The 16,540-nt window shown below is 39.4% G+C and overlaps 1 protein-coding gene across 1 annotated transcript; it reads right to left on the reverse strand.

The window, feature by feature from the left end:
* Positions 1 to 10,508: 10,508 nt before the first annotated feature.
* On the reverse strand, positions 10,509 to 13,639 carry LOC132791183 (fat-body protein 1). Its single transcript, XM_060800017.1, has 2 exons — positions 13,491 to 13,639; positions 10,509 to 13,334 (listed from the first exon to the last, which is right to left on the reverse strand). The coding sequence occupies exons 1-2, from the start codon at positions 13,585 to 13,587 to the stop codon at positions 10,687 to 10,689; spliced, it is 2,745 nt and encodes a 914-aa protein (XP_060656000.1). The 5' UTR covers positions 13,588 to 13,639; the 3' UTR covers positions 10,509 to 10,686.
* Between the last annotated feature and the right edge of the window lie 2,901 nt (positions 13,640 to 16,540).

Here is a 16,540-nt window from a genome sequence, read left to right on the forward strand (position 1 = left end):
AGCAGCGGGCAACGGGCAACGGGACAGGCAGCAAGGGGATGTGGCATGGTGGCATGCCACACACATAAAAACAAATGCACACAATACAACAACAACAACAAGAACAGCCACAGCGATAACTACAAGAGCATTGAAACATTGAAGCTCAGTTCTTGACAGAGAAAGAAAAGCGAAATCAACTTGAGGGCTGACGCTTGGTCTGGGCCCGGCTCTGGGTGCTGGAATGAGTCCTTGGCCCGGGCGTGTTTGTTGTCAGATAAGCGCAATAATATGCACGTATTTTACGGCGAATTCAACGCCATCCCCAACTTCATTTAGCAGCTCCCTAATTTCGCGTACATTTTCTAAGAATGCGCAAATTTAAATACGAATTGTTTTCAGTTTTGTTTGCCCATCGTCGCTTTGCCTAATTGACTTTGCGTGAACCACGCAAAACACCATCCCCAACCTCCCGATTCCCCTTATTCCTGATGCTGGTCCAAAAACTTGGTAAGAATAGACGACAATCAGCGTTCATTTTTTGTTTGGCTCTTTTTTGTATGCGTCTAATTTGTGTGCGGTTTATGAAAAGAATAACAGCTTCTTCCACTCTGACTTCACTCTTCGACCTAATGAAAATACATATATTTTTGGTTACTTCAGAGCTTGTCCTCAAAGTTGTTGCACATTCCACAGCTTATTACATTCTGATTGTTGGCATAAAATAGCGACTTAACCCTTAGCAAAAGAGCTGATACTGGAAATTGTTAAAAATCTAATTGTGGATTTAATGCAAATTAAAAGAGAATAATAATATTTAAAAGCTTAGATAGAGCATACAATATAATCGAAACTTTAATATATACAATCTTATATATTTCAAATTTTGCTCTTACCACGTGAAAATCCAAAACTGCAAATCTACAAATAATATGATATTGGTATAAAATTCTTTTTAGAAACCATATATTTCATCATATAAATCTGTTGTAGTTGTTGAGATTGAAGTGCGTGCAAGATGAACTCTTCAGAATGATGAATTTAATTGAAGTCATCTGACAGGTTTTATGTAGATTAAGCTTTAAGGCTCTAAAATGTTTGAAAACAGTTATTTTAATATACAATATAGTATTTTGTTTTTCATTATTCGTATTAACAAATCAAAGTCAAAGTATTACTACAAAATTTCCAAACGAGTTATATTCATCATCAACTAATTAGAAACCTCTTAAAGTATTAACACTTCCTCAAAATTATTCTGTTCTATATTTCATTGACACATGCTAATTTTAATATTAAAAGAATATGCAGAATATAATTGAAATCAGTTGGCAGCTTTCATGAATTACTGCGAGAGTGGGCTTGCACTGATTAGAGCATTGTTTTGAGCTAAGCGGACATCTAGGTGCCACACTGCAGCCATTCAAAAGGACAATAAGGAAGGAGGAGAGAACTAAAGTGGCCATTGGGAACAACAACAAGAAGCGGCAGCAAGAGCATCATCATTGCCATCATCATTGATGGTATTCAGCATCTCTTCTGGCATTCGGCATTCCTGGGTATTGTATTTCATTTCCGTTTTCATTATTATTTGTGGCTGGAATGCTGGACGGTCACAGAATGTCCTTTTGGCTCACGCCTTTGCCTTTGTCAATGTCGTTGTCTCTCTCTCTCCCTTTCACTCTCTCTCTCTCTGTCTATCTCTCTCAGTATATTTTTTTATCGCGCCCGTCTTCCTTGTCGTCTTCGTCGTCAAGAACAACGCCAACGACGCTGCCAACTTCCTGCTATCGTGCTAATTTCCGTTGCTTTATCTTGACACAATGGTGCGCATTAAAAGCGAGATGGGCAAACTTCATAACTAAGGGCGCTGCCAAGACGTAGCGGGAGGGGAGGAGGTGTGTTTGTATCTTCATTGTGTGTGTTCGTGTGGCAGGGTTGACTCTGCTGCAATGCAACGCTGACCGCTGCGCTTTTATTTCCGCCCCACATTTTGTCGCCATATTAGACGCCATTTTTGTTTTCGCATTGTCAACACATTGTCATTGGATGGCAACTAACTAGATGAGATTGAGAGTGAGCGAAAGAGAAAGAGTGAGAGGGATAGAGGGAGAGATAGAAGCGAACTGCTCGCATTTGCATGCTGTTTGTTATTCGTATTTTATTTCATTTTTCGGCTCTTTCAAAATATTGATAAATGCCGCCCATTAAACGCGATTAACAATTTGAATTATGTGGCAAAGCCAAATTTTATTGCCAACACAATTCTATGGCCAAACAAATGGCATCATTATTAAAATATATGTACCTAAGTGTGTGTGTTGTGTGTGTGTTGTGTGTGTGTGTGTGTGTGTGTGATAATGCAAAGCGACCATAATTGGGGGCGGGGTTGGAGACTCAAAAGTGAGCTTCCCGCGCGTATTTAAAAATTGTTGTGCTTACAATTTGCGTCGCTTGAATTTCAATGCAACCGCGAAAATTATTGCCAATTGTTTGTGCTCGACCAGCAACAGCAAAAGCAACAGCAATAGCAACAACAACAACAGTAGCAGCAGCTCCACAACAATAAATGCCTCAGAGACTAATGCAATTTTAGTCTAAACAGTCGGCAACAATTTCAATGAATTGCATCAATTGCCGGCCCATTGTTGATGCTCTGCTACTAAAAATAAAAAGCGAAATACTGTTACGCCCTATTGTCTGGGCGTGGCTGGTTGCACGTTGGCCAACTTCTCTGCTGTTGTTGTTGCTGTTGTTGTTGCACTGCACTCGCGGGGGGTAATAAAATAATTGCAGCGCACGTGTCAAAAATATTCAAAAGGATTAAGCTTCCACTCCGCTCGAATGCGAGCACGAGTGAAAGTACGAGGGGGATGATGACTGCAAATCCAGCAGCAGCAGCTTCCCTTTGGTGTACGCATTGTCCAACTGATTGCATAAATTGTTATGGAATGCCACATAGACGAGCACTCATTTTGAAGAATTTTGTGAATGCCAGCAAGGACAATTCGTGGCAACAGCAACAACAGCAACGACAACACTCCCACTTCATGCGCCTTTTGTGAGCGAGGCGCACTGGCGAAAGGGTCTCAATCGAGTTGCGGCTGAGGGATTGTTGTCAGTGCCGGACAACGCCTTTGCTTTTTTACCACACTCTACTCTATCAAATATTTATGTTCCGCGGAGTTCTAAATGGAGTTTGTAACAGCATTTTATAGTTCTATATATGAAAGCGATTGTAGTACAAAGTTATGTGTTCATAAATGAAATAACGTTCTTCAGCTATACGCTAAATAAAAATATGAAAATTATGCGCCTTGATTAATAACTTAATTAATCTAATAGTATTAATATTATTGTATTTTATATTTTTTTATTCAAAGAAACATAAAAGCAATTTCTTTGACTTAAATTCTCTGAAGTAGTGTATTAGCGTTCAGCAATTAAAATAATAAGTAACATTAGTTACTTAAGTTTAACATTAAATAGGGAAATTATTCTGTTTTATTAATCAAAACATTTAATAATGCGTACGTTTGTCATATTATGTATTCTTTATTGCGCAGCCACGCACACTTATCAAAACTAACAATTAAGAGAACATGTTTTGCTTCACCTCACTTATTAGCGGCGTAAGCTAAACTAAATGGCAGCACTGGTAGTCAAATGGCAGTACTGCACTTTGGTGCGAAGCCCGATTTGCACGCAAAACGACCAAAATTGGAGGCATGTTCGGCGCTTTCACTCACTGTGCAAACTCTCGGCATATCGCTCGCTCGCTCACCTCACTCGCTCTATCTCGCTCTTTCAATTTTAATATTTCCATACAAATCTGCCTTCTTTTCTGTTGTTACGCTAATATTGTCAAATGCTTTCTTAGTACAAAGCGCTGCTCTGAGAGAGCTTACATTCAAAAGCTTTCTCACGAGCTTTCTACCTACATATGATCCGCTCTTCCTGCAAATTCGTGATGGACAACAACAAACATGCTGCCAAGAGCCATTATTCGTAAGCCCGCATTTCGCATTGCAGTTTTTGAGCTTGACCTGCATGCTGCCCGTTGATATTTACAAAGCTGATCATAGGTTAGAAGCGGGCTTACTTGCATTAAAGTTTGTATAATATTTATTGTTTTTATGAGAATTGATATGAAGTTGATAAGCAACAACATTTGATATTAAATGATACTCCAAATATAATATTCAAATGATTTTACAAATTTAACAAAATTGTGTTTTTATACCCGCTACCCATAGGGTAGAAGGGTATTATAACTTTGTGCCGGCAGGAAATGTATGTAACAGGTAGAAGGAGGCATCTCCGACCCTATAAAGTATATATATTCTTGATCAGCGTCAACAGCCGAGACGATCTAGCCATGTCCGTCTGTCCGTCTGTGTGTCTGTCCGTATGAAACACTGGATCTCAGAGACTATAAGAGATAGAGCTATAATTTTTTTTCGACAGCATTTGTTATGTTTGCACGCAGATCAAGTTTGCTTCAAATTTTTGACACGCCCACTTCCGCCCCCGCAAATCAAAAAAATCGAATAACAAGCGTAATTTTAAAGCTAGAGTTGCGAATTTTGGTATATAAAATATTTATTATAGTAGTTATGATTCCTGAAAATTTGGTTCCGATCAGATAAAAATTGTGGAAGTTATTAAAGAAATACTTTTGTATGGGCAAAAACGCCTACTTACTAGGGGTCTTAGTTGCTTTGGCTGACAATCTGGTATATTGTGCCGTCTATGGTATATTTTGAATGTGGTACTATGTCGATATACCAAATATACCATTTGGTATATTTTTAGTATTTTTGCAGTATATTCGGTATATTTTGAGAAAATACCGCAAAATATGTTTCTTTTATTCAAAATGGGTAGCGGGTATCTCACAGTCGACTGTAGCTTTCTTACTTGTTTAAACATTTTTCTAAACCTACTCAAAATATGGTTCATTTTTCTTGGTAATTAGAATGACTCACTTAGGTATTTTAATTTCTTAATTAATTAATTTCTTAATTCTTCTTTTTAATTCAAATTATTATTTGATGTTAATATTTGGTTAATTCAAAATACGAAAACATATTAATTTCAGTAATGAGTTGCTTCTTTTGTTAGTAATAACTTCAGGAAATCTGTCTGCACAAAATGTACAACAACTTAGAAGATTTTGTTACAATAATAATAACAAGTAAGAAAGCTACAGCCAAGTGTGCAAAGAGTGTGTAAAAGCACAACATTGCCGTATTAATTATGCCTAAATGAAGATTTTTGTCTATTTCTTACATAATATATATTTTCTCCCAAAAAGGAATGCTCAGCAGAAAGTAAATATAATATTTACTATAAAAATACCTTTGGTTAAGGTAGAGTATTTAATATTCTTCTACTTCTAAGGGCAGCTCGATTGTATTATGATTCGGTTTTCTTTTCTTTTTTGATGCTGCCAGGAATTTATTTTGATTTGCAACAAATTTGCTGTGACATTGTATGCGTGCCTGTGTTTGTGAGTTGGTTTGGGTGTATTGGTGTATGCTTAACGTTTTATTGCTTTTCGCACTCGCCACTTGCCACTTGCCACTTGAGGGTATGCCGGGAGGGTTGTCGCACGCACTAGGAAAAAGGAACGAGGTGGAGGAACAACGAACAGGGAAGTGAATGGGAACTGGGCGCTTTGTTTACTTTGTTTGTGGTGTGAATAGCAAATAAGCCGAGACGAATGCGAATGCGAATGCGAGTGTAAATAGGATTTAGAGAGAGAAAGAGAGAAAGACGGTGGCATAGTTCTTTGTGGCATTCATCGAGCATACTTTTGAGCGCATGGAAATGCGCACTTATTCTAATTACAAGGTATTCAGCAAGCGCAGCAAATATAATTTGCGACATTTTTTCAGCCTCATTAGTCGACAAAATGCTTGTCCATATGCCGTGTAATGGAGAAAAATTCAAATGAAATAAAATGTATTTTGTAATGTGACAAATTGGGAAAATGCAAAATGCAAAATGCAAACTATAAAATGTAAAATGTAAAGTGGGAAATGTAAAATGCATTTTGCTGTAATCTCTGTGGCCACAAAATCAATTTGCGTTACAAATTTATATCGGCTAAAGTTCTCCCTTCACATACTCCTCTGTGAAGAGGGGAGAATTAAATGCAATTGCGTTTGGCTTTCGTGTCTGTGGTTTGCAAAATTGATTGATTTTGCTGTGACAGCAACAGTAATTGAAAATATTTGTTAACTATTAGTTTACTGATATCCACAGAGCTCTCATGTCCCTTCTTTTTTTCTGTTTTGCTCCCTTTACCCCATTCAATTTCGAGTTCCGCTAACACCTGCTTACCTGCATCAGTCAGAGGCAGTCATCCCTTCCTGTGCACATTTCCGTAATACCCTCGAAGTTCTCCTTCTCGCATTTTAATCCCACTTCAAGCGAAAGCCTCAAGAGGTTCCTCTTTCTTTCTTTCTTATCTATCGATGTGCCAAAGCGTGTCAGCTGCGAATCCCTGTGCTTGGAGTTGGAGTTGGCGAATGCTGGATGCTGGATGGCCGACAGTGTGTGGTTCCATTTCTGTTACAATGGCTGAAAAGCCTTTTGACAATGCACCCCACGAAATTTCAATGTATTTTCAGCGACTTTGCATTTGATACCACGCAATAAGAAATATATTTCACATGGGGTTTATCAACATTAAATTTACTTGTGGTCAGCTGATAGAGACATAATATGACATTTCTTGTAACGAATTATAAATGAACCTAAAAATTAATTTGCTTATGGACTCCTTCGAGAAATATAAAAGGAGTTCATTGTAGTGACTTATTTAATTTAATAAACATTTTTGAAAATGCTTCAGTTATTTATTAATAATGAACTGTAGTTATTTTATGGCAACTATTTGTAATCATTTTATTTAGATCTGTCAAAGAAATCTTAAATTTAATAAGAAATTCATTCTATGCTTAAGTACTTTATTATTTATAGACTGCAGTCCATGGATGGCAAATGTTAAGCTTAATACTTGTCCAGGGTATGTTGTAGTTCCGCTTCTTGAAGAGTTTCTTTTTAAATGTTTTCTTTTTCACATTTCTACATGTATTTTTTCTTTAATTCGCAACAAATTGAATAGACGACGACTGTGACGATTGCCATGTAGCATTATCACCTACACACAAAAATATTATGAATGGCTTGTAAGCAATTGGTTCGATTCCTCTATCGTCCCCCTTTTCGCTTCCTTCCCCTGTTGCGTGGCATCTTCATTGCCATCCCTGCTCTCTATTAGCCTTTGTATTTCGGTTGTGTCGCGTATATCACATTTCCGTTTGTTAGCATTCTTCTATATTGTACATTCATATATTCACTCGCATGGGTATGAATGGCAAGAAGTTTTCTGCTCAACTTGATAGCTCCCCCAAACTTAAAACCCCCAACTCAAACTCAAACTCAAACCAAAAAACCCAATCACAACCTCTTTCTATTACAACATGCAAAAATTCTTATTGTACAAGGGCAAGGGTTCTTTTTTTATTTTCCTTTTTTTTCCTGTTGTGTTGTGTGTGCTGATTTGAAGGCAGCTCACGCCTTCCTTAGTTGCTTTTAGCATTTCGATTGTCAATATTTTCCACACGTCTACACAAAAGGTGTTAACTAAACTTTCTTCATTGATTTCTGCCTAGATTCGACACATTATTGTCACTTAAATCACAACAATTTAGTTTTGGCTCATTACAAAAGTCGATTTCATTTTGAAGTTTTTCATCTGCGAAATGTTTTTGCATTTAAACATTGTAATAAAAACGTTGCATAATAACATATTATTGTTCGTTTTGCTTATGATAAACCATAGTCCTCCTTGCAATTAATTTCCTTAGCCATTCATAGCAGTTCCTTTGAGCTTTTGCAAACTAACTGAACTGCAAAATTGTTTGGAAACGAAAACATGAAATTAGTCTGGAGTTGATCAACAATTTGATACCCTTTGCTAATCTAAGCTTAAATAAATACAATTTTTATAATAAAAAACTCTTAATTTGTCGTTTAAACTGAAACTTTATTTTATTTTTCTGCAACCCTTTAACCTCCAATTAAATCAGCTGCTTCATATGATCCAATTAATTGAGCTGCGCATAATTGACATTAATGTAATTAAAAGTGATATGTTTGTTGAACCTTTATTCAATTAGCAGGCGATCAAGAGAGTGTGAACTTATCTACATCATTATGTTATACACCTTTCATTGATGCAGGGTATAAAAGAGTAGAAGAAACACAGTCGACATAGATAAGAACGCCAAGTTGTTTGCTTAATAAATAAACTTTATATTCATAACTGAAAAACTTTTGCGGCGTCGGACTCTTAAGCGGCATGTGGCGTGTGGCATGTAGCATGTAGTTGTTGCAAGTTTGCAGTTGGCAGTTGGGGTTTAGTGGCAACAGTCAAGCGAAACAAATGTGGCCGCTAATTTGCGTGGCGAAAACTTTTGCGCTCAGCGGCCCTTGAATGTATGCTACGGCATTTGGAGGGGAATGCAGCAATTGGTGGCGCCACCAACTGTGCGCGCCACGGCATTTCCGTTAGCTGAGTTAACTGTTTGGCTGACTGCAAGCCGCACAACATAAATTATGCGAGCATTTTCCGCATCAGCAGCTATCTCTCTCTCTCTCTCTCTTTCTCTATGTTTGCTATCTTCGCGTTGGCCGCTAATCACAAAAGTTTTTTAAGAGAGAGAGAGAGAGAGTTGAGAAGTGAGAAGTGAGAAAGCGGTTGCATTTTGCTACCTTCAATTGCCACTCGAAGAAAGTTTTTGGGGGCCAAAAAGGGTTCAAGAGACTTGCCAAAAGTCTCTCAAAGTTTTTCGCAGCACTGATTAACGAGACATAATTATTTTTGCATTAAGCGCTTAGCTAATAGGCCGTGTAATGCTACAACTTTTTGGCCCTCTAATCAGCACATCAGACAGCGAACTAGAGTGAGATGGAGAAAGAAAAGAGAGAGAGAGACAGCGAGAAGTAGAGAGAAAAAACAGCATTTTGCGGCGAGGCACACTCGGAAGATAATGAAAGTGCATTGAGGCGGCAAAAGTCAGAGACAGGTCGAGTGCCAACATTTTTCCATTATGCCACATTCTTTGACAGCACAAACAGTGAGCAAAATGAAGGCAAAGCGACTTTCTGATGCTCTGTAAATTCATTTAAAATACAAATACAGTAAAAACTGATCAATTAGTAGACTTGAAATAATTTTAAATACTGAAAAATGCCATAAAAATATATTATTTTCGATTTCAGAACTTAGTTGTTGCAGCCTTTCCGTTTGGCGTACAGAGTATCAATAATTTAAAACTGTGTGGTAAAAGGCAACCTGGAAAAATGCAACATTTTGTGGCCTGCAGCGAAATGTCTGCTCTTCTTCTGGTTGGCCAACACTTGTCCTGTGTGTCTGGCTTGATGAGAAAACGTTGCCACAACGTGGCAGGGTTAAAAGCTCAATTCATTTCCAGCTAAGCCAGTGACAACAGTCTCGATAGCGAGTGGAAGTGAGAAACAGAGAGGAAACGAAAGAGAGAAAGAGTCAGCTTGACAACGGAAAGTGTGATTATATTTTCATTTTCAATTTTTTACGGCCAATTAATTTGGCAATTGACGCTTCGCTGGGCGTCTGCGCCAGCCCAGATACTTACTCGCATACAGTCCAGAGAGGAGGGTGATTCCGGACGATGGGTTGCAAATTGAGTTGTGTTTGTGTGTGGTGCAAGAATAAGAAAAGTCTATTATAGTGGCAGGAATAGCTTTGCCTGCCAGCTATTTTGCCGCTACATGGATGGCATTGTCTGCCCTCAACATAATATCAAATCGTTTTTGTTGTGGGCGGCCTTTGTTAGGGGGTTCGCTCTAATCCTAGTTCTCTCCTCAATCTCCTCTCTATTCTCCTTTATGTCCTTCGTGTGCAACGTCAGCAGACTATCATGCAATTTACATTAAAATTGTCTTCTAAATTAGAAAATGCACTCAGGTGTGTCTGTGTGAATACATAAATCAATAAAGAGGCTAGAGGAAAATAATATGATAGAATAGCAAAGCGTATTTAAAGCAAAATAGTAAAAAAATTTAGAGAAATAATTACATTATAGTCTGGATTGAAAGCAAATACTATGATCAATCATTAATTTATGACTAATATTTGTGTGATAAATTCTTAGTCATTGGAACTTCTATTAAGCTTAACAAGGCATTATATAGCTTAACATAATGTAATCATTTTACTTGATCGATTTGTGTATAAATTTATGTAATTTAAAGATTAGAAGAAAGAAATTGGCAATAGTCCAAAGCAAAAAACAAATAAACGCCTATTAAATTTGAAATAGAGAACATTAGTACAAATCATAACTGCTCTGCCATTCACAATATTATACAATTGAGAGAACAACATTCTATACATCTTGATGGAAACAAGTGAATTTATGCTTTTATTTTTGAGAAGATATAACTATGCAAAATACAAGATTAAATAATACGCATTTTTAGTTTTTCAAATGCTTTCATGCCATTACTGCACATTTTTATTACAAAAAAAATAATTACATTTACAAAATTAATCAAGTTGTTCGTGATCATTACACCAGAGTGCTGAAAGTAAGATGGTCGGATGGTCGGTCGATCGATCGGTTAGGAATAAAGCAATTCTTGCTTTCGAGTTTAGTTCTCTTGAACAATAACAACATCCTGCAAGTAGACATTGGGCATGCTAAGCAGCTGCTGCTCGTTGTCAATGCGACGGTCGAGTGGATAGCCCAATGGACGTCTGTCTTCAATGGCAGCCTGGCTGATGCCCATCAATCCAGCTGAATTCTCTAGAACCACTTGCTGTTGCTGACGCTCGATGGGTGAAATGATGACAAACAGTTGCATGGGTAGACCTTCGGGGCGACCACGAGGCAGCAGCAGACGCTGAGGGAAACGTCCATTCTCACCAACCAGTTCGTTAACAGAGAGCTCCTCTCGCTGGCCACGCAATGTGGTCATCACACGGCGATAGATCTCGCTGATGGGCGTGAAGTCGCGAGTGGTCCATTCAATGTTGGTGGAGCGGTGCTGGATGCGGTTGCGACCCGATTGTAGTTGTACCTTGATGGCGTCCAAGAGCACAAAGTTCTTGCGACGCTGCTCCAAGCTGCCATCCTCACGTGGTCCCAACATCAGGCGAACAATCACATTCTGGGCACGCTGCGAGCTGACGTCCAAGTCAATGGTGAAAGGCTGACTATTGAGGCGACGTTGACGCACCAAGATCTGGGCTTGTTGCTGCTGCTCCAGTAGATTGCTCACATCCACATCGTTGGACTCGAGGCGAGTACGCAATTCGCTGACACGCACATCATTGATGGTCACATCCTGCATTTTCATCTGCTGCGTTTGGTAGGCGCCCAATTGCTGCTCTAGCTGCTCGTCAAGAATGTTGAGAATGCTGCTCAAGGTATAACGGAGCACGCGATCATTGATATCGATGCCAAGATCCAAGGAATCAGTCTGCATGTTGCTGTCCTGCAGCTGTTGACGCAGCAAGCGGAGAATGCCAGTGTCACCCAAACGACCGAGGACAACTTCTGCCAATGCACGCTCCACACGAATGGCTTGACCAAGTTGGTCCTGGTTGTTGCTTTGTCTTCTAACTTGACCAATTGCCTGCTGCAAAGTGTTTTCAATAGCATTCAATTGTTCAATCAAAGCACGATTGCGACGTGAGTCCAAACGCATCTCGTTGAGTCGCTGAGCAAAGCGTTGAGCCTGATCTTGGCCAGACACAATTGAACGACGACCATTGCCATTGACTTCATTGCTCAGACGCAATGCGATGCGTTCCTGGTTGAGACGCGCCTGTAGTTGACGCAGAGTGTGCAGCAGAATTTCACTTTGGCGCGTTGTCTGCTCATCGTTCACTGTGTCCAAGCTGCGACGAAAACGAACTTCTTTACCGGATTTCCTAGAGCGACTCTCACGACGAATCATCTCAACAATGTCATCCAATGTGAGCTCATCCTGAATATCGATATTTTTGTAGGTCGAACGGCGGTTTTGCTGTTGGTTTATTTGCTGCTGCTGCCTCAAAATGTCTTGATCGTACACGTTTTGTGTTGTCCCGTCATTGTAGCGTCTGTTGTTGAGCAGCTGGCGATCAATACCACGTCCAATAGTAGTTGTCAGATAGTCATCGTCATTGTCATCAACATTCCACATATTGCGTCCTTGGATGCGATTCGTGTTCTGCTGGCGACGACGTCCAACATGCAGCAGACGAGCGTCGTTGACGCTCACTGTGGGCAACTGATCGATATTATCGATAACACGTCGATTGCTGGTCATTCCTTCAATGCCTTGACCAATGGTGCGTTCCAGGTACTGACGACGGATTGGGATTTGTCTGCTGTTTGTCAAACCCTCATCGTTAATTTGATTGCCACTCAACTCATCGTAGAAACGCTGATATTGAACGCGGTTCATGTTCAGATCGTCTTCATTCTGCTGCTGCTGACGACGTATGTCCATCTGCTGCTCGAAGTCGTTGTTCAAATACCTCACACTCCTCTCAGTAGTATCCTCTGCCATGGCCAATTGTTGGACCAGCTGGTTGACGAAAGTCTGCATGCCAATGTCTTTAGTAAGCAAAGTAATGTCTGCCTGATTCTGCGAGCCCTGAGACAACACTACACGATTCTGTATCTGTTGCTGCTGCTGCTGTTGACGTTTTAGTGCCATGCGCCAAGGTATGAATATATTCCTTAGTGAGTTGATGCCACGAGGAGTCTGTCCCAGGCCAACAAGATCGATGAAGGAACGACGTGAGCTTGTATCCAGCTCCTGTTGGGTGCGCTGCACACGTTGAATGGTTTCCTCATCCAGATACAGCTCCGGCAATATCTCAAGCGTGGCGGGCATAATCAAGTTCTGACTATCCTGGCGAGATTGCAATGCTGTTGTCAGTGCGGTGACAAAGAGCACAGGATTCACATTGCGTCGCAGATAAACAGCATTGCGTTGGAGCGTCTCAAAGTCAATGGAGCGGGCCAGAATGTTGTAGATGCCTGTGAGTTGCTGCACATGATCAGTGTTGAGTATATTGAAGATCTGGTTGCGAGTCAGCAAACCGCGCTGACGATCCAAGTCAATAATGCGCTGGATCTGCTCATTAATGCCACCCTCGTAACGGTTCTCATCGATGATCAGTCCCCGATCAAGTTGGAGTAACTCAGTGTCCTGCAAAGTTTCCTGCACGCGGAGCACAATGTCCAGAAGAAACTTTTGACGTACCAAATCCTGCCATGACAAGCGCTCAATACGCTGAGTAACTGAAAGTTGTTGGTGGAAAATTATAAGTAGTTACTGGGATTAAACTTAAAAGGGATAATAAAGTAGGTGTGTGTAGCTTCGATTTTAATTTTGTTTGTGTATAAGTCTAATTTTATTAGATTTATAAATTGAATTTCTATATTTAGATGACTTACCAGTGTCAATGTCACGCTGATTGTCACGTGGAAGAATTCTTCCAGCACTCACTGTGCCCAGCACACAAGCAAACAGTACAAGAAGTTTGTTGTTCATCTTGTTAATTGAATAGCTCCTTTCTTGGAAGACCAGAAGGCGACTGCATTTTCGACTGCTGTCAGTGCCGCCTTTATACCCATTTCTTATCATCTAGGCCTACCCGAAAAAATATGCGTATTCATCTTCATGTACGGAGTGAATGGTTTATCAGCATCATGACGAAATATATGTACTATATATTATGCAATTACTTATACGACAGGTCTGCCCGCAAAGCATTCAACAGATAGTGACTATCCGTATACGTGATGTGCGATCAATTTGCTTGGTTGATCTTCGTGGTTGTTTTTGTCGAGATAATGGGTCACACAGAGATGCAGAGACTATATTAATTGGTGCATTCGCCTGCACCTCTGTGGCTTTTGTTTGTTGCCCTTGTTTATGCATTGATTGAATGTATAACCAGAATTTTGCTACCATGCAGACTGCAAATAATCAGAATAATGAAGTAAATTAACCTTGCAATCGTTGCATTTAGTATTGTTTGATTGCTGCATGCATTCCAAAAATGCATTCATACTTTGCTCTTCTAGAATGTTCTGCCGACAACAAATCAAAATAATATACATTGTTTATACTTGCGGAATGTTTCTTGCAAATCGATAAAGTGTCAACATTAGCTTAGATATCGACTTACACATTTGCCGATAGTTGTAAAATTGCGATCACGAGATATGAAAATACCGAAAAATACCTCAAGTGCATGCTTGGTATGTTTCAAGCACTAATTCCATAAGCAATGAAATTATTTATTTTCAGACTTATTATTATCATTGCATTAACTATTTGTTTAAGAAAATTAAATTAATTATAGCACGATTTGGTATGCTCTAGTTCAAGCAACTAAATAAGAAACTTGTAGTACAATTTGTGGTCACACTGCAACAAAGCTCAACACTGAAAGGAGTAGGATCTTTCTCTCTCTCTTTTTATCTGCCCTTGCTCTTTCAGCGTTGTGCTACATTGAATGCTTTCAAGCGGGAAAAGTGAAAAGTAAATGTTCGTTCGGTTCAAGCCATTTGAAGTTTTTTGTCGTTGCCGCGTATAAGTGATTGGTTGAATTGTGAAAAGATCTAAATGTGGTGTGTGAAAATGCGGGGTGAGTACGCCTGCAATTTTTCTATTCACATTTAAATTGGCAATTCGTTTGGCCGTGGCTTTTGTATGCCAGCAGCAGCAGCAGCGACAGCATTGCGACAATTTGCAACGTGCCTGGCATGCAACGGAAGTGAACGCGCTACGTGGGTGCCACATGCCTCAAAGCATACAACTGTTGCCATTGTCGTGTTGTTGTTGTTGGCTGTTCCCAGTTGCCAGTTGCCAGTTTTCAACCTTTTCTAATGTAATTGCAATTGTTTGCCAGCGTGCCAAAATGGTCAGCAACTTTGATTTGAATTCGCCTTTGGCTTTGCCATTTTCTGCCGTTGCACACTCCTCACACCAATCTAGTATTTTTTGTGCGCTTTTTGCATTGCGCAAGATGAGCTCAGCTCAGCATTTTTATGCATGCGAAGCGCATTTGTGCGACATTAATTGCTTCTTTATGTCCAGCTGCTGCTCCAGCTGCATGTTCAGCAATTATGCAGCAACAATTTCGCATTAATTGCTCCTTTGTGCCCGCGACTCTTGTGCGTGTGTCTCTGTATCTGTGTGTGTGTGCGGGGGCAGCAACAGCGTTGCCACTTTTTGCACTGCTGGCCTACAGAAAAAATGAAGCATACAAAAACAGGCTGGCTTTGTTTGCAAAATGCATTTGCTGCGCTCTGGTTGCCTCTCTGCTCAGTTCTCAGTTTAATTGCTGCATGGGCTCATTTGAGGACTGGACTGAACTGGACTGGTCAATGCTTTATTATGTGCATAGTAATGCCGTGCATGGGCAATTTCATTAATGCTGTACGACATTTCTTTGTCCCACGCATTTTAAGCTTTTATTATAAATGGTCCATCCAAATAAAACACAAATGAAATGTAACAATTTCGTCATTGAACTGTCACTGAAAAGCAGCGTGCAATCTGTGTTGAATTCTTATTAAATACACGACCATTGATGTAAATACTTATTCATTCTATCGTTATTCAATGATTTATTCTTAAAGCAACTCTTAGCTTGAGCTAATTCCCTCTTTATGAGCAATATTAAAGTGTGATATGATGTAATACTAAGCAAACCACTTAATTTAGGCTTATTAGTTATTTAATATAATCTCATTTGCTTTGGCTTGAGATAATTGCCTATTTGTCACACTAAGCAACATCTATAATTAAGTTATTGTTTCTTATATATTCTCAACAATATTTACTTTCTAATTTTCTATGTTTTGAGTAAGCTATCCTCTTAACTTAAGTTAATTGATTCATTCAAAGATATTTACCTTTTCTATACACATCTAATTTAGTTTGTTCGTTTAGATTTCTAAAACCATAATAGATTTCGTAATTAATCTTTCAATAGAGTAATTCAATTATTAGAACACAAAATTTAGATTGACTGACACTGACTCCAAGTTTATTTCTCATTTTCTTACGAAATTATTTACAAATTCGGAACATTTATATTTGGCAAATGAAAAATCTTTTCATATTTCCCAGAAGTTGTTTCGCATTTTGTAAGATGTATTTGTATTTGTGTAACTTTGTGCCAGCCCAAGCCACATCCCTGTGATAAGCTGTGCGTATCGTTGAAGTGAAGTGGGATTGTCAAGGCAAGGCAAGGCAAGTCAAAGCATCCACATCCTTTCCATCCTTGCTGTCATCCTTGTGCTCATTCTGGCAAGCAAATGAAGTATAAGCCGGTGGTTGTTGGCAACGCGTTTGCCTTGACTTAAATGCGATTTAATGCCTTTTTTGTTTGTCTTCCATGCGTCGGATATCCGTTGACGCAGTGGGCGTGATAAACCGCAGAGCAGTGACTGAAGCTGAGGCAACGTCTGTCTTATCCTCGACCCCATTC

The sequence above is a fragment of the Drosophila nasuta genome, chromosome 3 (assembly GCF_023558535.2).
Source record: "Drosophila nasuta strain 15112-1781.00 chromosome 3, ASM2355853v1, whole genome shotgun sequence".
NCBI lineage: Eukaryota > Metazoa > Arthropoda > Insecta > Diptera > Drosophilidae > Drosophila > Drosophila nasuta.

Coding starts and splice junctions, on each gene's coding strand:
- LOC132791183 (XM_060800017.1), bottom strand. CDS start 13,587: ATGAACAACAAACTTCTTGTACTGTTTGCTTGTGTGCTGGGCACAGTG. Junction 13,335..13,490: donor TCAGCGTGACATTGACACTG/GTAAGTCATCTA, acceptor AACAACTTTCAG/TTACTCAGCGTATTGAGCGC.